This window comes from Phoca vitulina, unplaced genomic scaffold, assembly GCF_004348235.1.
Source record: "Phoca vitulina isolate PV1807 unplaced genomic scaffold, GSC_HSeal_1.0 scaffold71, whole genome shotgun sequence".
NCBI lineage: Eukaryota > Metazoa > Chordata > Mammalia > Carnivora > Phocidae > Phoca > Phoca vitulina.
The window spans coordinates 10738394-10759653 of NW_022589774.1; the positions used below are offsets into that span (position 1 = coordinate 10738394).

Consider the following 21260-nt stretch of genomic DNA (forward strand, 5'->3'; position numbering starts at 1 on the left):
ACCTGCAAGTTTCTCTTTCATCAAATTTGGGGCAATTTTTTATTTCTTCAATTTTTTTTTTCCTACCCCATTGTCTTTCTTTTCTTCTTCTGGTATTCCATTTACATGTATGTTGGATTGTTTGAAGTCATGCAGCAGGTCTCTGAGGTTCTGTCCATTTTTTAAAATGATTTTTGTTTGTTGTTTATCTTGGCTGATTTCTTGGATGATTCAAATTCACTTAATTTTTCCTCTGTAATTTCCATTTGGCTGTTAAATCCACCCAGTGAAGTTTGTTTTTTTATTTCTAAAATTTTAAACTTTCAGAATTTCCATTTGCTCTTTTTTCTTTTTCTCTTAGAGATTTTTGTCTCCTGAGATTTTCAACTACTCAAAACATGTTTTGTTTTACTTTATTGAGGAGAGTTATAATAGTTCAAAATCCTTATCGGTCGGTTTCAACATGTGCTTCATCTCAGGGTCAGACTAAAAAAAAAAATGTGACCCATTTTCTTGACATTTTGAATCATATCTTGGATTTTATGAATAAGTTGTAGAGGTTCTGGATTCTATTGCATAAATGCTTCAAATGTCCTACTCTGCCTCTCTGAAACTCCTCATCCTTGGTTTCCAGGTCACATGCTCACGAGGGTTTGCATCTTTTCTAACCGCTCATTCAATAAGTCGTATTTACTCTTGCTCCTCCTATCCTGAAACGTGGGTCCGGCCTAAAAACATGGTTCTTGGCAGTCTGGTCTTTCTTCTTTCCACTTTCTTCAACAGAGATCTCATCGACTTCCACACTTTAAAACTCACCTGACAGGGAAGGGAACGAGGCTTTTCTTGTTACCAGGAATTGGAGACCCGGAGTCAAGGCTGCCGGCCCAGAGCCCTTCAGTATTTCCCACTTTCTCAACGGGGCTGCAAACAGCACCGATGGGAGGAGCATTGAGGGCTTCGGGGCTAAGGGTACTCTTGAACTTTCTTCCCCCTGGTGTCTGCCCAGATGTGAATAAATGCCGAGCGAAACTGGAGCGTGTGGGCTCAGGTTCGAGCTACGTCTGCCAGAGGGAGGAGCTCCTCTCGCTTTCCTCCCGGTGTGTGCGGCCCTCCGCACGCAGGCGGCGCGCGCCGGGGAAGCGGAACCCGGACGCGTGCGCCCCTTGCTTCTGGCCGGGCGCGGACCGCGGTGCACCACCGGCTCGCCGTGCACCACCCGCTCGCCGCCCTGCCCGGCATGGCGGAGCGCGGCGATTCCGAGCCCACCCCGGGCTGCAGCGGTCTGGGCCCGGGCGGCGTTCTCGGCGGCGGCGGCGCCGCCCACTCATGGGCCCCGGAGGACGCCTGGATGGGCACCCACCCAAAGGTCAGAAGGCGCGAGAGGAGCAGGGCGCCGATCCGGGGCCCTTCCCCAGGTGGAAGGCCGCCGCCGTCCCCTCGGCCCTCGCCTCCTTGCGGGGCCGGGTCGCAGAGTTTGCGCGCGAACCTCACGGAAGGGGACCCGCGTGCACACCGCCCGTGGCGGGCAGTCTTGGTTTTGTTTGTTTAGATAAGGTGAACTATTGTTCTGACACCACCCCACCCCACCCCAGTCCCGGACACACACACCCATCCACGCCTTTCCAGAGCAGGACATTAAACCCAGCGCCTCTCCAGGCAGAGCCCAATAATAACCATTGCACCAGTTTCTTAGTTTTGCTGTCTAGGGCTCCTCCTGGGGATGGTCTCCTTTAATCCTCGCAGTAACCAAGTAACCACAGTACCCACAGCAAAAAACAGCTTGCGGGCCTTGGTTAGATAAAAAAGATCAAGGCTTAAAAGCACAGCCACGTTTGCACTTAGCCTTGAGCCCAGAGTGTGCGTTGTGATTTTGCTGAAGTGCAATTTCCTGACTTTTCTCATTTCTTGTAAAGTTTGAATAGGTTCTTCTCCAAAGCAGACATTTGGGTGTTTTTTGTTTATTTGTTTGTTTGTTTGTTTTTTGGGGGGTTTTGTACAGCAGCAAAGAGGTATAGTTCCTTTGCTTGCTTCTGCTTGGCAAATTGCTGCCTTGGACCAGTAATGTCCCGAGCAATGAATGGACAGTGAATGGAGATGGGGGTTTTGTAGGAATCTCAGAGACTGGTCTAGTTGTTTTAGTACGATTGCAGTCTTCTGCTGCGAAGCAGTATTTCATAGATCATTATCTAAAAACAGTCAAGAAAAGAAAAATTTCGAAGATGTAAGTCTGACAAGAGATAATCCCTTTTCATGTTCTCTTTCTTGATTTTATTCTCCTCCTCTATCCCCTCATTCCCCGTCAAGGTGAGAAAAACAAACATGGATATGTTATTCGGTGCCATAAAAAAGAACTGTAATACCATTAAGTAGCATGAACCCAATAGTTCTATGTGAGACTTTAAGTAGACTGCTTGAGTTTGAAAACCCTGTTAGGTCACTAGCTTTGTGGGTTGTTCTTTTTTTTTTGGAAGTTTTAAAAATCTCATTGTTCCTCAGTTTCCTCATCTGTAAAATAGGGATAATAATAGTACTTACCTTAGAGGGTTGTTACAGGATTAAATCAGTTAATATTTGTAAAACATTTGACATATAGTAAGCACTATATAATATATATATAATATATATAGTATGCAACATTAATTTCATTATTCTCATGCTTAGAAATCCTCAGTGTTTCTTTATGGGTAAAATTCAGACTTTTAGCTTGACTATCAAGACCTTGCAACCTGGTCTCCAGTTACCAATTAATTTCAGTGTCATTTTCAAACACATTTGTGGTGTGAAGAGGACAACTAATAATACCCCTGTTCTCCTGCACCTGTCCATACTTACGATGAAGCTAGTGGGAGAATATGATGGCAGGTCTGTACCCATGCAGGTCTGCTAATGCCTCACCTCTGCATTAGGCCTGCTTACCCACTGAGTCACTAGGATAGCAGGCAAACCTCAGGCTTCCCTTGCAGAGGTAGTCCACTCAAGAATGTTCTCCAGTGCTGACCAGCAAGTCTGAAAGAAGTCAGGAGTGGTTTTTTAGCAGACTTTCTTCACAGGCAAACAGAGACCTTGGAAACAGTGGCTCTCAGTAACGTGCTGCAGTAGAAATCCTATTAAAAGATGTCTCTACTCCTGGCAGATAGATTTCTTTATAGGCCCTTGAATATGTGTGTATTCCCACCTATGTGTGATTACTCACGCTGTTACCCTGCCTTCTGTATTTACTCAAAGCATGTCTGCCGTTCAGGGCCCAATCTATATCCACCTCTGCCATGAAACATTCACCAACCAAGCCATCCAAGTAGAGCTCCTCTGACTTGTTGTCTCATGTTTTTTTATTTCACACACTGGTTTTTAATCACTGTCATGGGTTCTTATTTGCCTAACAATTGCAAGTGTGCATGTGTTTACCTTAACAATTGCAAGCTTTTTAGAGATGGGGATCAGGTATTAATTGCTTTCTAACTCCCACAGTACCTAGAAGAGAGTCTTCTACTTTTATATATACATATTTAATGAGTAGTTGTTGATTGAGTGAAAGAAAATATTAAGAGATTTCTTCCTTCTCTGACAATTACGTTTTGATTTCCAGTATTTAGAAATGATGGAATTAGATATAGGAGATGCCAGCCAAGTTTACATAGCATTCTTGGTTTACCTGGACCTCATGGAGAGTAAGTTATTTGTTTTATTGTTCTGTTGTTGGGGCTATGGCAGGGGGATGGGGAGTTGGGTTGGGATATGGTATTTAAGCATTTTCTGTTAATTTTGTCAGTTTTGTAATTTCTTCATTTACATTGGGAATTACTGGGTAACAGAAAATACTAGAAAAGTGAAGAGAAGATAATATTCTGGGTGACGTTTGCTCAGCGGAGTATTAGGTAGAAATTTAGAATTTTATCTTTTATTTTGATAAACATTATTGTCCATTCAATGATGCACCTTTAGGTAAAAGTTGGCATGAAGTAAATTGTGTTGGATTACCAGATCTCCAGCTCATCTGCCTTGTCGGTACTGAGATAGAAGGAGAAGGATTACAGACTGTGGTGCCTACACCCATCAGTGCTTCCCTCAGCCATAACAGGTGGGCAGGTGATTTCGGTCTTTTAACATGTTAGTTCCTTTCCACTAGGAATCATTAAATTCGGGGTAGTAATATATTTTTAAAGGAACATAGGGTACAGGGATCATAGCTTTACTTTTGGTTATTTGAGGAATAAGTTAAATATGAGCATTTAACAAGTATTTAGCACTTACTGTATTGTCAGTACTTTTTCAGAGAAGGAATATATATGATAGAAATACTATATTAAGAGAACAGAAGATGTTTTCATTCTTATAAGGAGGCAAGACCATTATACTTGAAACACAGGTATTTTAAGATGTACCATAATAATTGATACAAATTATATTTGCTATAGATGTTGGTGAAGAGTGTGCTTAACATCCAAGTTGAAATCAAAGAAAGTGTCATGCAGTTCATGGGATCTTTTTTAAAAAATCTTAGCTACACAGAATTGGATTAAACATATCTTAATTCATGACACATTCTACAAATCAACCTCACGAAATAAAACTAGATTCTTGGCAGTAACTTATATCTAACTATATGGGTCCCCTCCTTCTTTGCTTCCACTGTCCTGAGGTAACTCATCCTGAATCCCATATTCATTGGGAATTGTTTAATTTTAAATCTTTTTAACTTTATAAGAGCATATAATCTTTTGACACTGACTTTATACACTCAGTATTATATTGCTGAGATTAATCCATTGTTGTGTATTTGGTTTTGGCTGCCATATCGTATTCCATTGTGTGATTGTACCCTAGTTTACACATCTGCTTTCCTGTTGATGGAGAGTTGCTAATGTTTGACTTTAGGGGATAATTTCAAACTATTTTCCAAAGTGGTTGCCTCACTTTACTTTCCACTTGCAGTGTAAACAAGATCTCTTGAAGTTGTATTGTTTCTGACATTTAGTACTGTAAGACTTTAAAATTTTTGTCAGTTGAATGGGTTATCTCATGGTGGTCTTAATTTGTATTTTTCTGATCTCTGATATTTTGAACATTTCTTTATATATTTATCGTTTCCTCTCTTGAGAAGTTCCTGTTCATATCCTTTGCCTATTGGATTGTTTGCAGTTTTCTCATTGACTTGTAGGAGTTCTTTATATATTCTTGACAATAATCCTTTTGGTTGTGTTTCCCAGTTCTTAAATCTGTTTTCAAGTATTTTTTGATGAATAACAGTTCTTAATTTGAATATAATCATATTTATACATTTTTATAATCAATGTCTTTGTGTCTAGGTTAAGAAATACTTCCTATCTAAACGTCTAAGAAAAACTCACCTATATTTTCACTAAGAGTTTTAAAGTTATTTTTTTTTTCATGGTGTGAGAAGAAGGTGAGGGACCTTGTTTTCATGTGGATAATCATTTTTTCTACTTCCCTTTGCTGAATAGTCTCCTCTTTCCTCATTATCTGACGTATCACCTCTGTCATTTTCCAAAGCTCCATTTATGCATTGACTTGTTTCTGAGCTCTCTTTATATTCCATTAGTCAATATATCTATCCTTGTGCCACTATCACATTTTCTTAATTCCTGCTTCAGAAGAAGTCCTGATATCCCTGGTATCTGGCTATCAAGTCTTCTTTTCTGCTTTTCTTCTTTGAAGCTGTAGCAGGCAGCCTCTAAGATGGCTTCTTGGACTCCCGCCTTCTGGTAGTCCCACCCTTGTGTAATTCCCTTTCCTTGAGTGTAGTCTGTACTTGCTGCCTTGCTTTTAACAAATAAAATGAGGCAAAAATGTTGGGATGTTCCTTCTAAGATGACATTACAAAAGACTATGGCTTCTGTCTTGGGTATTGTCTCTCACTTGCTTGTTCTGAGGAAAGCCAGCTGCCCTGTGAACTGTCATTTAGAATGGCTGAAAATAGAGGAGTAAAAGTAACTATTGATGGAGCAAGATTCTTGAGAGACAGGGAGGGGTGGATTCCAGAAAATAGTTGAAAAGATTAATATTGAGCTAAAGGAGGAGGATCTCAACTTCTAAGACTGTGAGGCAGTTAGAAAGGACAGATGAAAACAGAGCTATATTTGGATGGGTAAATGCATATAGAAGAGAGCAGAGTACCTTAAATTCCAACATGAAGGGCTTTAATGAATACCTTTGTTTTTCTCATTTACTGTGATTGAAGAAAAAGAGCACTGGACTGAAGCCTTAAGACCTGGGTTCTGATCTTGGCACTGACACTTAACATTTTGTTTGATGATTGGTGACATACCTAATTTCTCTGGGTTTTAGTTTTTTTGTCCTTCATTGAGGGATTTAGATTGTCAGTGGATAATATGTAAGATCCTTGCCAAATCAAAGCCACCATAATTCGTTCTTTTCTTTTTTTTTTTTAAGATTTTTTTTTTTAAATTTATTTATTTGACAGAGACACAGCGAGAGAGGGAACACAAGCAGGGGGAGTGAGAGAGGGAGAAGTCAGGCTTCCCGCTGAGCAGGGAGCCCAATGTGGGGCTCGATCCCAGGACCCTGGGATCATGACCTGAGCCGAAGGCAGATGCTTAATGACTGAGCCACCCAGGTGCCCCATAATTCATTATTTTCAATAGTGTATTCCATAAAACTATATTAAACTAATTTTTAGATTTCTATTAATATTTTTGGTACAGTTTTGTATAATTCATTATAAGAATTTTTTTTCAATATATCAGGCTAGTCATGCTCTGAGAGGCTCTTTACTGTGAGATTTTTCTGTGTGTTTCAGAATCACAAATAGTTGATAGGGTTGACATCAAATTTGATCACTGATACTTTCTGTTTTTTACTAGCATGAGTTCTAAGCCTCTCTATGTCTCAAAGACTTAATAATTCATTCATTAAAACTCACCCTTTGTGTCTTTTAGTTACTGTAACAAATATCATACCAGTTTACTATTATTGTTATACTATTTGTTTGGAAAAGGAACTACCATTTGGAATTAACCTGAATTTAATCCTAAAAAATAAAATCGGTAGTCTATTTGAATCAAAATGATTCATAAGTCTAGAGGTGGAAATTTAAGTCCTATTACTTTCTAGTTTTTTCCAATTGGTGATTATTGATTTTCCAGCTTTATTACATAAAGCTTGTTTTCCTCTTTAAATAGAATTAGTTGGGAGGATAAATTAGTAAGCGATTTTTACCCTCTTGCATTTAATAACTCAGAGGGCTTAATGTATCTTGGTTTTTATATAAATATTCATAATTATATTATGCAGTGGAATAATAATATAGAAAATAGCACAAATGAGGCCCAATACCCAGTAGATTTATTATGCTGTTTATGGCATGAAATTTTCTCAACTCAAAGTATGCAAATAACTTTTTAACAAATAGCTATTGTGTGTGTGTGTGTGAATGAGAAAGTGTGTATTTAATTTCATTCCTCAGTCTTTAACAGGAGTGGTATTTTTAGGTAGTAGGCATACTTTTATCTATTTTTGCCTCCATGCATATTTTGTATATAAAATGTTATATATCTAACAGATACATGATTTCAGACATTTGTTTGTTAATGTAGGAATTTTCCTTCATTAGTAACACAGAGAAGAAAATGGTTGACTTTGAATCTTTGGCAGCCTTGCATAGGGAAGAAATTCATGTCCTAAAAGTATTTGGGTAGGACTTTGTGAGGCTAGTTCACCAAATAAATAACTAAATGAATAAAAAGAATGTTTTATATAAGAAAACTAACAGCTTACTTTATTCAATAATAAATCATCTACAAAAATAAATTACTGTGTTCACTTTTAAACAGCATTTTTTTCTCAGATAATGTTGTTGAGGCTTTTTAGTCTTTACTTACCAAGTATTTATTGAGTGACTATCATGTGTCAGGCAGTGATCTAAGTGTGGGGATACCATGTTGATCAAGACAACTCCCTTTTTTGGTATCAGTGACATAGACATATGACATTATATTAGGTTTCAGGTGTACAATAAAATGATTTGGTATTTGTATATATTGTGAAATGATCATCACAAGAAGCCTAGTTAAGATCTGTCACCATACGTAGTTACAGAATTTGTTTTCTTGTGATGAGAGCTTTTAAGATCTACTTTCTTAGTCACTTTCATATATGCAATACAGTGTTATTAACTGTAGTTTCCATGCTATACATTATATTCCCATAATTAATTTATTTTGTAACTGGAAGTTTGTGCCTTTTGCCTCCTTCAACCCATTTTGTCCACTCCCCACCCCCACCTTTGACAGCCACCAATCTGTTCTCTGTATCTATGAACTTTTTTTTTTTAGGATTCCAGATATAAATGAGATCATATGGTATTTAAGAGAGCCTCTTGAAAATAGTGTTCTGGTACTAAATGTTGGCTTGGAAAATAAATTTTATTTTATTTTTTGGTAATTGTTGGATGGGATCTAATAAAAACAGAATTCTCCTTTGTTCTGAGACTTAATTAACTGTGTAATTTGGGACTGCCTCCACTTATTTTATTGTTAGGTAATTGAATAAAAAGGACAATGGAATACTGATAAGTACTTTATAGAAGGTTGTAGCAAGACTCAGAGGAAGGACAGGAAAAATCTCCTGTAGGTGGTAGGAGACTGTGTTTTAGCAGGACAACTGCAAGTAGTTAAACATGGTTGCCTGCCTATAAGCATGGTGTCTAGTTCAGAGCAGGTGCTTTATAATGTTGGGTAAGGCAGCTAATGAATAAATGAGTATATAGAACTCAAGGGAAAATAGGGAAGGATGGGAAGTGAGGTGGGAAAGGTTACCTAGATCATGAAGGCCATCACTGATTTCAGTGTTTGCTATTAAAAATTATACTGTAATGAATAACCTTGTAAGTATATCTTTGTTCTCATGTATGACAGCTTCTCTAGGGTGGAAGTCTAGAGGTGGAATGGCTGGGACTTCAAGCATTTACACCTTCCTCTTTACTGGTTATTACTAAATTGCTCAATGAATAGTTATCAGTTTATAGTCCACAATATGTAAGTTTTCATAGAGTAGGAGAAGAGATTTACTGACCTATAACTGACAAAGATTAATTCATAGTATATAAACAACTTTTGTGACTCAAGGAAAAACAACCCAACAAAAAACATGGACAGAAACAGGCAGTTCGCAGAAAAGGAACTCAAATGGCTCAAATCCGTTTATAATCAGGGAAATAGAAATATAAAATGTGCTCATTTGTGGTTTGTCTTAACTATGCAGAAGCTTTTCAGACAGTTTACATTGTTATTGTGTGACAAAAAGAAGGTATTAGCTTATGGGGGAATCTTTGAATAGGGCTACAGCCAGCTCAGAGAGTACCTTTGAGTGAATTAGAAAGAGACAAAAAAAGTCTCCAGGGTTGAAAGCGTGGCACGCAGCATAAGCCGGATTTCAGACCCACTTGTACCAGGCACTCTTGTGCAAGGCACAGTCTGTGCAGTATACACAATTCCCTGTCCCTGCAGCATGTTTACTGAGTCCCGGCTTTCCACAAAGAACACTGAAAATTGCTGCTATGTGGATGGTGTCACTGGAAGGCTTTAGGCAGCGGAGTGATACTGTAGATGATTCCATGGGGTTGTAAGAGTATTTTGCATTTGTAGACAATGTTACAGTATTTCAAAGTACATTCCTAAGTGTACTCTCATCAGCACTAAAATTCTGAATGGTTTATAGGGTATTTCTTTTATCTAATTTCACATGTAAAAAGCTGAGGTTAAAAATGTATCTTTATTTATACTCTGCTGTTTCCAGAAGATTATGCGGGATTAAGTGAGTTGCATCAGAATCATAGTAGATAACAAAGTCTCATTGCTATTAGAGTTCTGTTTCTTTCTTTCTATTTCTATTGGTGTTTTTAAAATCTTTTTTTATTGAAGTATAGTTAATATATGGTATTATTTAAGTTTCAGGGGTATAACATTCTGATTCAAGAGTTATAGACATTACAAAATGTTCACCACAATAAGTGTAGTTAGCATGTGTCACCATACAAAGTAATTATAATATTGTTGACTATATTCTCTATGTTGACTATATTTTCATCCCCGATGATTTATTTATTTTATTACTGGAAGTTTGTACCTCTTAATCCCCTTCACCTATTTTACCCATCTCCCCACCCCCCTCTCTCTGGCAACCACCAGTTTGTTCTCTATTTATAAGTCTATTTCTGGGTTTATGTTTCTTTGTTTGTTTTTTGTTTTTTAGATTCCACATTTAAGTGAAATCATGGTGTTTATCTTTTTCTGACTTATTTCATTTAGCTTAATATCTTCTAGGTTCACCCATATTGTTATGAATACCAAGATTTCGTTCTTTTTTATAGCTGAGTAATGTTCCATCATATATATTATATATGCACACACATACACACACACCCCCCCCACATCTTTATCCATCATCTGTTGGATCCATCTATTGGCGCTTGGGTTGCCTCCATATCTTGGCTATTATAAATAATGCTGCATTAAACATAGGGGTACATATATCTTTTTGAATTAGTATTTTCGTTTTCTTTGGGTAAATACCCAGTAGTGGAATTACTGAATCATAGGGTTATTCTATTTTTAATTTTTTGAGGAACCTCCATACTATCTTCCATAATAGCTGCACCAATTTACCTTCCCACCAGCAGTGCACAAGGGTTCCCTTTTCTCCACATCCTTGCCAACATGTTTCTTGTCTTAAATCTTTTATTGTAAAACCAGATACAGAAAACCACACAACAGAAATGTATAGATTGAGTTATATGATAAACATCTTGAATCCTAGTAACTACCATCAAGTCAAGAAATAGAAGTTTTCCAGTCATCCCCAGGCCCCTTCCATGTGCTTTGTTCCAAGCATAACCCTCTCTTTCCCACAAAAGTAGCTGTTATTCATACTTTTATAGTAATAATTTCCTTGTGTTTCTCTGTAGTTTAGTTATGTCCTTTTTTTTTTTTTAGGATTTTATTTATTTGGGGTTGCCTGGGTGGCTCAGTTGATTAAGTGTCTGCCTTCCGCTCGGGGTCATGATCCCAGGGTTCTGAGATTGAGTCCCGCATTGGGCTCCCTGCTCCACAGGGCAGGGAGCCTGCTTCTCCCTCTACCCTCTACCGCTCCCCCCTGCTCATGTACTCTCTCTCTCTCTCACGCTTTCTCTCAAATAAACAAATAAAATCTTAAGAAAAAAAGATTTTATTTATTTGAAAGAGAGAGAGAAAAAGCATGAGCAGGGGGGAGGGGCAGAGGGAGAGGGAGAAGCAGACTCCCTGCTGAGCAGGGAGCCCGATGTGGGGCTCGATCCCAGGACCCCAAGATTATGACCTGAGCCAGAGTCAGACACTTAACCAACTGAGCCACCCAGGCACCCCAGTTGTGCCTTTTTTTGTTAAGTCAGGCTTATTGAGGTAAAATTTATACACAGTAAAAATCACTCATTTTAGGGATACAGACATGTGAGTTTTTAATAAATGTATATAGTCATGTAACCAATACACAATTCCCCCAAAACTTCCCTCATGCTCCTCTGTCATCAATTCCTATAGTTTTGTCTTTTCCAGAGTGTCGTATCAATAGAATCATAGCCTTTGTGTCATGCTTCTATCCCTTAGCATGATGCTTTGGAGATTATTCCATGTTGTTGCATGTATCAGTAGTGTGCCCCTTTTTCTTGCTGAGTAGTATTCCATTGTGTGGATGTGCCACAGTTTGTTTAACCAATCACCAGTTGTTGGATATTTGGATTGTTTCTGGTTTTTGGCTTTCATGGATGAAAGCTATAAACATTCTCTTTAGGTCTTTGTGTAGACATATGCCTGCAGTTCTCCTGAGTGAATATTTAGGCACTGAATTACTAACTAGTTCATATGATAAATGTATTTTTAACTTTATAAGAAACTGCCAGATATTTTCCAAAGCTACTGTGCTATTTTCTGTACCTACCAGCAAAGTATAGAAGTTCTAGTTGCTCCACAACTTGGCAACATTTGGATTATCAGTTTATTTAATTTCAGTCATTCAGTTAAGTATGTAGAGATATCGCATTGTGGCTTTAAATTTGTATTTCCCTAATGACTAATGATGTTGAGCAACTTTTGATGTACATATTTGCCACCTGTACCTCTTCTTTGGTCAAGTATCAGTTCAGATCTATTGCTTATATTTTAAAGATTGTGTTATTTGTATTCTTAATAAATTGTAAGAGTTCTTTATGTGTTCTAGATACAATTCCTTTATCAAGTATTCTTTTGAAAATATTATCTTCCAGTCTATGACTTGTCTTAATTTCTTTGGAAGAACAGAAGGTTTTAATTTTGATTGATGTTCAATTTATCATTTTTTCTTTTACAGTTTGTAGTTTTTGTGTTCTATGTAAGAAATGTGTGCTTAACCCACAGTCATAAAATTTTCTCCTTCAAAGTTTTACAGTTCTAGTTTTTACTTTTAGGTCTGTGATTAATTTGAGTTGAATTTTATATATGGTATGAGCTAAGAGGGTCAAGATTCTTTTTCCTTTTTTTTCTTTTTGCAAATGCATGTTCAGTAGTTCCAGCATGATTTAATTGCTGCAACACCTCTGTTGAAAATCACTTGACCATGTGTATACGTCTATTTCTGGACTCTAGTCTATACTCTTGATCTGTGTGTCTATCCTTTTGTCAGTGTCATACTATCTTGACTATAACTCTGTTAGGAAGACTTGAAATCAGGTAATGTAAGTCCTCCAACTTTTTCAAAGTTTTTTTGGGGGGGCTATACTAGGTCCTTTTATTTTCCATATAAAATTTAAAATCAGCTTTATCTCTACAAATAATTTGTAGAGTTATTTGTGTCTCACAAATTTTGCCCATTAAATTTTTTTTTGGTTATATCTTATAAATCTCCATTGATCTGCAGTAGAGATTGGCAAACCTTTTCCATAAAGCTCTGGATAGCAAATATTTTTGATTTTGCAGGCTATTTTGTCTCTGTCATAACTCAGCTCTGCCATGTTAGTGTGAAAGCAGCCATAGACAATATGTAAACACATGGGTGTGGCTGTGTTCTTATAACTTCATTTATAAAAAATAGAGGGCAGTTCAGATTTGGCTCACAGACCAGTAGTTTACTAACCCCTGATGTATGGGTTCTGCCTCTATCCCTTTCTTTTCTTTACAGTTTTCCTGTTAAAGAACCTGGGCCATTTGACCTGCATCCTCTCCCGTAGTCTGTGTTTGCCAACTGCTCATTCACGGTGCATTGCAACATGTTTCTCTGTCCTCTGCCTTTTCTGCACATTGGCAGCTGGAACCAGAGCGTTGATAGATTTAATTTGATCACATTAGTAAGACCATAAAGTAGCTGGTGGTCTGTTCTTTGATCAGTAGGCATATAATGTCTGATTACCTCTCTCTGTGTGATCTTGGTAACTATTGATACTTAATGCCTAGCATTTACTGGTGGTTTTAACCTTTGTTATCACTATTGTTCTGACTCATGATTCCAGTTCACTTCCCTTGGACTGCAGCATAGATTCATAGTATTAGTATTATAGGCTTTGGTCATATATTGTTCCCAGAACCTCTTGGTGCTGACTTTCCCCTTTGACTCTCACTCAGGAAAGCATGGTGGAATGTGAGTGGATGAGAATGATGATATAGGGAATATTAATTTTATATTAAAACATAACTTGCCAACTTTGGTACTTTATTGTTAGAAACAAATTACTTGTCACACACTGCACAATCTACCTGAACACACCAGTAGTAAATCACTATCCTGTTGTATGCCGCTTAGTTACTTGATATATGGTGTGTGTGTGTGTTTGTGTGTGTTTTAATGCTTTGTATCCCTCAAAAATATTAAATAACATTTTTATTACTAAGGAATCTGGGTAGTATACAAAGCATGAGAGCCAGAGGAATTCGTAATTTGCTGGGGGTGAAAGCTCATGTTGTTTACAAAAGACATACAGCATGTAAGGCATAATAGCTGTCTCCTTTGTTTAAGTCCTAAATTTTGGAGTCTGTTGTTTGTAAAACTGGACTAAACTCTATCATTTACGTACGTAACTACAACTTAGCTATAAAATATTTCCCCAGTGATGACAATAAACAATCTCCCTGTATCTCTTATAGTCACTTCAGTAGCTGCCTTGCTGCTTGACTACTGAGTAGCCGAGTAGCATATATATTCACATGGCTTATTTTTTCCATTATTTATTTTATGATGTGTATATATTTGCTGACTCCTACAGAGGTAACTGTTCTAGTCAGCATGTAATGATTTATCTGTGTGAATTTCTAAGAATGACTAAACAATTTTTGTATCCATTTCCCTCCTGTTTTTCCAGGCTTTGGACCTGGTTTAATTTACATAGTTTCTGGCAAGAGTGTGGGGTGAATGTGTATTTGGATGGAAGTGAATGAATGCACTACTTTGAGCAAAAGTACACTTTGTGACTGGTGATATCTGTAAAGCGGTTATACATGATATATGTTCATATTTAAAACACCTTGACTTATATTTCAAGTCTCAGAAGGTCTTGTGTATAATAGTCCCTTGTGAAAATATTGATTTAATACTAATTGCTGATCTCCAGTGGGAGGATAGAATTGGTAAAGAGCCCACATATGACTATCTTGTAGGAAAATTATGCTGATGGAGTAGGAGGTTGTTTGTTTTTCTTGAAGGGAAGGACACACCTCCTTTTTCTCTCATCTAAAAATACTTCTTAAAGCTAATGTAAAATGATTTTTAGCTTACATTTTAAAATACTATATTAAGTTATATATTTGGATGGGATATGCATATGGAAAGTACTCTAGATTATTTCTTACTAAAGTGAATCTAGGAATCCATGTAGCAAGTTTGGTAAATGACAGTAAATGTTATAAATACAGTTTCCCCAGACACAGCAATGATATAAAATCATATTAATAAATTCATTGAGGTCAAAGAGATCTGATGAATTTAAAGATGAGACAACCAGAGGAATCCTAATGAAAGCCAGAGGCCTTTTTCAGTGCTAAGGTAGCAAATGAAGTCAAATTTATGTTCGGATAGTTTGATTAGCTTCTTTTTGGCCATTGATATTTGTTCAATGTCCCTAAATGGGAGAAGTATATTATAACAAAGTTAGGATAATAGTATTACAGGTTTCTGTAGTAGTATTATAGGTAGTTGTAAATAGGAAAATATCTTAACTAACTCACACGAGGACACATAGCAAATTATGAGGAAATTTTTTTTAATTTTTTTAATTTTAATTTTAATTTTTTTTAAGTAATCTCTCTGCCCAGTATGGGGTTTGAACTCACAACCCTGACATCAAGAGTCACATGCTCTACTCACTGAGCCAGCCAGGCACCTCTGTTTTTCTGTTTTTTAACTATGAAGGTTTTTTTCTGATAGAGCCTATGTCATCTCTCAGTTTCATTGTCAGTTTAGTTTCTTCAGCAATATATGAAAGATGTGCTGAAAACTAAAACCACAGTTACCACATTTTAAGCTTGTCTGTGTTTATAGATGTTACAAGTTTGAAAAAAAGCTGAGTGAAGTGTTTTGTGCAATTATGAAATCCATGGACAGTTAAGATACTGTTTTTTGAAACGATCTATAAATTTCCTATGTTACAAAGGATCATAATTCCTTGCTTAGTAGTACGAATGAATCGTTCATCCTTTTGAGACCTGATTAAATTATAAACAGTACTCTCTTGGTGCTAGAGGATAGTGGATGGCTTGTGTGAGGATGGAGCTTCTCCAGTGGCTGTTTTACCTCCCACTCCCACAAATTAGTAGCATTTATTTTGATTTATGGTGATTGAGAACCTCTTGAAAACGGGTGCCCTCAGCCATTTTATCTGAGAGAAATTTTTTCTGAATATTCTCTTTCTTTGCACCTTCCAATCTGAATATTACTTTAGAAACTTAGAAAAAGGCTTCAACATTCTGTATACCAAATTGGTCATCTGCTAGTTCAGCAGCCATAAGGCAACAGTCTAAGAACTTCAGTCATTTGGTTTCATGATCCTACAGTTAAGGCTAATTTATGTGGTAAGAGAAGTGAAAACAGTTCATTACACATATAAATGAGTGTCAGAACCAATGTTAGGATTCCTAGTCTGTGATTTTTTTTAATTTAAATTTTTTAAAAAATTTTTTATTGTTATGTTAATCACCATACATTACATCATTAGTTTTTGATGTAGTGTTCCATGATTCATTGTTTGTGTATAACACCCAGTGCTCCATGCAGAACGTGCCCTCTTTAATACCCATCACCAGGCTAACCCATCCTCCCACCCCCCTCCCCTCCAGAACCCTCAGTTTGTTTTTCAGAGTCCATCGTCTCTCATGGTTTGTCTCCCCCTCCGATTTCCCCCCCTTCATTCTTCCCCTCCTGTTTTCTTCTTCTTCTTCTTCTTCTTTTTTTTTTTTTTAAACATATACTGTATTATTTGTTTCAGAGGTACAGATCAGTGAACATACAGTACAATATTGGTTTCAGGAGTAGAATTCAATCACTTACAATCACATACAACACTCAGTGCTCATCACAAGTTCCCTCCTTAATACCCATCACCCATCTAGCCCATCCCCCAGCCACCCCCCTCCAGCAACCCTTTTGTTCTCTGTCCTTAACAGTCACTTATGGCAGGTTGCCTGGGTGGCTCAGTCGGTTAAGTGTCTGCCTTTGGCTTAGGTCCTAGGATTGAGTCCCACATGGGGCTCCCTGCTTAGCAGGGAGCCTGATTCTCCCTCTGCCTGCCTCCCCCTGCTTGTGCTCTCTGTCTCTCTGACAAATAAATAAAATCTTAAAAAAAAAAAAAAGAGTCACTTATGGCTTGTTTCCCTCTTTCCTTTTTTTCTTTTCCCCCTTCCCATATGTTCATCTGTTTTCTTTCTTGAATTCCACATGAGTCTAATTTTTAAAATCTGATGCTCAGCTTATTAAGCCATATCAACCTGTTTCCTACACCATTGTTTTCAAAAGAATACACTCTCCCTTCTTCCTACATTGAATCAAAAAAACTGCAGTTCTTTTTTCTTTGTCAGAACTAATGTAGCTTTTAAATATTCTGTTTAAAAACTATTAATAGTAATTTTCCCTTTTTAAAGAACATGATTACTTTTAAAATATTAGCTGTTCATGTGTTATCACAGCAGTAACCCAGATAATAAAAATGGACTAATTGTTTATCTTTAAATATGTTCTATCAGTGTTCTTATAGGGAGAATAAAGAGAACCCATATTTAAAACACTGAGATGTGTAGGAAAAATTAAAATTTTATTTATTCTTACACCAAAATAATATGCCTTTCAGTAAAAATGTTAAAAATGTATGTAATTATGCTTTTTATTTAAACATTAAATATAATGAATATAAATATAATTATAGACTATCTAGAGGCAAAGTAGAAGTATGTTTTGGTTTTAGAGGTAGATAAAAAGGCAAATTGCAGATTACTTCAATATATTCTAGGTTTCCCATTCATTTATTGGGTGCCTGTTGTGTACCAGACTTAAGGGGTACGAAGTATCACAGTCTTTGCCCCCATGATGCTCACAGTCTAGAGCTGAGACGGACAGGCATTTATGTCTAGTGTGATAAATGGAACAAGGGATAGGTACAGGGCACTGAGGAAAACTGCAGAGGTGGGAGATCCAACCTTGGCTGGTAGTGTGGGAGGTGGGGGAGACTGAAAAATCTTCCTGCAGGACAAGTTGTTTGAAATATCTGTAGGCATTCCATATAGAATGGGGATGGGAATGGATGTTCCTGACAGAAGTAATATGAGCAAGATATTGAGGGCTGAGAGAGCCTGAAAATTGCAAATGGTTCATTATGACTGGGTATTAGTAATGGCAGAGGGAGTACCTACGTGCAACTGGTGAGAAAGCCCTAGAACAAGGTGTGTGTGTGCGTGTGTGTGTGTGTGTGTGTGTGAGAGAGAGAGAGAGAGAGAGATGGGACCAGGAGAATGAGGAAGAAGAGAGGGAAGGAGAGACAGACAGAGAATATGAGAAAAGTAACCACTGTCTGGTAGGCAGTAATAGATCAGGAGAGGCATAATGGATTAAGGAATTCAAAGATAGAGAAAGAGGAAGAGCTTTGCCGCTTGGATATCTTTGAGGGACACAGATATATCCTGAAACAAAGGTGGGGAAATATGTGAATGAGAATAGTAGGAATTGTAATGCTTGTGTCCAGTTTCTCTAAAGACTCCCATTAAAATACACAAGTCTGAGAATGTAGAAAATGATCAGCTATTAGTGCAAGAGCATAACTTGGGGATTTGAGGAGGTTAAGCCACTCTCCAGCACTTGCCATTTCTCTGCTTCCTTTGCTGAACATTTTCAGGTTTCTAGCCTCTAAATGTTAAAGTTCGCTAGGGCACAGATCTCTGAGCTTTTTTCTGTTCTTCGTACTCCCTAGATAGCCTCATCTGGTTCCGTGGTTTTAAATATCATCGATATATTGAGGACCCCCAAATTTATGTCTCTACCGCAGCCTCTCCTTGAACCTAAGACTCATATTTGACTGCCTATTTGACCTCTCCACTGGAATCTAAAAGGTATCTTAAACTAATATATCTAAAAAGAACTCTCGATTTGCACCCTAAACTGGTCCTTCTGCAGTTTTCCCCATGTCAATCAATGGCAACTCTATTCATTCTGAAACTCAGGCCAAAACCCTTGGAGTCATTTTCTGTATAGATAGACTTTATTTTTGAAAATAATTTTAGATTTATGGAACAATTGAGCAGATAGTACAAAGATTTCCCGTATGAGCCCCAGCCCAACACTGTTTTTTAGTGTTTATTAGTGTTATTATTAACATCTTGCATTAGTGTGGTACATTTGTTATAATTAATGAACCAATATTGATACATTATCTTAACTAAAGCCCATAGTTTACATTAGGGTTCATTCTTTATTGTACAATTCTATTGATTTTGACAAATTCATAATGTCATGTATCCACCATGACATACAGAATAGTTTCACCACCCTAAAAATCCCCTGTGCTCCATGTATTCATCCCTTTTCCCCTACCCTGAACCCCCAGCAGCCCCTGAACTTTTAACTTTCTGTATAGTTTTGCCGTTTCCAGAATGTTACATAGTTGACATCATACACTATGTAACCTTGGCTTCTTCCACTTAGCAATGTGCATCCTCATCACCATGTATTGTTAGTTTTTTGAGTTTTAGCTATGCTAATAGGTGCATAAGCAGTATCTAATTTTTTTAATTTGCAGTTTCCTAATGACATATGATGTTGAGCATCTTTTCGTATGTTTATGTGCCATCTGTATATCTTCTTTGGTGAGGTGACTGTTCAGATCTTTTGCCCATTTTTTATTTGAGCTTTTTTTTTTTCTTTTTGTTGAGTTTTAAGGGTTTACGTATTTTGGATACAAGTCCTTTTATCAAATATGTGTTTTGCAAATATTTTCTCCCCCACTGTGGCTTATCTTTTTATTCTCTTAATAGTGTCTTTTGCAAAACAAAAGTTTTTAATTTGAATAGAGTCCAACTAAATAATTTTTTCTTTTGTGGATCACAGTTTTGGTGTTGTATCTAAAAACTCATCACCAAACCCAAGGTCACTTAGATTCTCTCCCATGTTGTCTTCTAAAAGTTTTATGGTTTAGTGTTTTACATTTAGATCTGTGATCATCTTTGAGTTAATTTTGGTGAAAAGTGTAAGGAGTATGTCTAGATTCATTTTTTTTTCTATGTTGATATTTGGTTGTTCCAGCACCATTTGTTGAAAAGACTATTCTTTCTCTATTAACTGGCTTTTGCTCCTTTGTCAAAGATCAGTTGACTGTTTTTGTGTGAGTCAGTTCTGGGCTCTCTATTCTAGTCCATTAACCTGTTTGTCTTTTCCTTCACCAGTACCACATGGTCTTAATACTATAGCTTTATAAGTCTGGAAGTCGGGTAATGTCAGTCCTCTCACTTAGTTCTTCTCCCCTATTGTGTTATTCTGGGTCTTTTGCCTTTCCATATAAACTTTAGAATCAGTTTGTCCATATCCACAAAATAACTTGTTAGAGCTTTGTTTGAGATTGTGCTTAATCTGTAGATCTCATTGGGAAGAATTGGCATCGTAACAATATTGACCCTTCCTATCCAGGATCATGGACTATCTCTCTATTTATTGAGATCTCCTTTGATTTTTTTCATCAGAGCTTTTTAGTTTTCCTTATACAGATCCTGTACGTATTTTTGCTAGGTTTATGCCTAAGTATTTCATTTTTTATGCAAATGTAAATGGTGTTGTCTTTTTTATTTCAAATTATAATTGTTCATTGCTGTTATATAAGAAAGCACTTGACTTTTGTATATTAAGTTTGTATCCTGTAACCTTGCTATATAATCTCTTTATTAGTTTTAGTCCACCCAGTTCTCATACCCCAATTAATACATCAACAAATTCTGGCCGTTCTTTCTTAAAAGTATATCCAAAATCTATCATTTCTCACCACTTCTGCTATACTGTCTTACTCTGGTGTAAGCTACTATCATCTCACTCCCTGTACAATTACAGCCTATGAAGTAGTCCTCCTTTATAACACTTACCACATTTATTGCTACTCAGTATATTATATATTTGGTTGTCTTTGATTGTTTCCTATCTTCCTTCCTCCACTAGAAAATAACCTCCATGAAAGCAGGAACTTTGCTCTTTTTATTGCTGTTGTCCCAGTGTCTAGCTCGGTACCTAGCACTTGGTCTTAAATAAGTACTTTTTGAATGAATGAATGAATGAATGAATGAACTCTCTTAGACTACTCAGTTCCTACAGCAGAAACTTGCTAAATAACATTTTAAAGAACATAAGGATATGCTACAAGCAACCTTCCAAGAGTTTCAAAAGAAAATAGGATGTCTGCAGAATCTATCCACTTGCAAGATTTATCACTGTTTCCCACTCTTTACACTGTAACTATATATGCATCTGCAGATAGAGAACACTCACAGGTCTGAAGAGGCACTCCGCCAAGGCTATGAATAGCCTCCTTACCTTTTAGTTAAATTCTTTTTCGTGTATATCCTCCCCACCTCTCCCTCCAGCCACCTTTCAACCCTTCTTTTTCCTTAGTGTCTTGGAGAAAGGACTTACATTAATGGTGGAGTAAAGGATTATCAGAACTAATTGAGTTCCCTTTTTAGGACATTTTTAAAGATGTTCTTAGTTATAAGATTTGATCCTGAAGTGCTACATATTTTTTTGAAAGATACTCCATTATTTTCCTGTAATCAAAAAATATTTCTTTT

The 21260-nt window shown here is 37.0% G+C and overlaps 1 protein-coding gene across 3 annotated transcripts in view; it reads left to right on the forward strand.

Annotated features, from left to right (window-relative positions):
* Positions 1 to 1179: 1179 nt before the first annotated feature.
* The window catches only part of TSEN15 (tRNA splicing endonuclease subunit 15), a 35479-nt gene continuing 15398 nt past the window's right edge, over positions 1180 to 21260 (forward strand). For all 3 annotated transcript variants that reach the window (XM_032393132.1, XM_032393133.1, XM_032393131.1), the window contains exons 1-3: positions 1180 to 1345; positions 3566 to 3647; positions 3922 to 4057. In XM_032393132.1, coding sequence (XP_032249023.1) covers positions 1217 to 1345; positions 3566 to 3647; positions 3922 to 4057 — 347 coding nt within the window. In that variant the 5' untranslated portion in view covers positions 1180 to 1216. The remainder of the gene's footprint in view (positions 1346 to 3565; positions 3648 to 3921; positions 4058 to 21260) is intronic.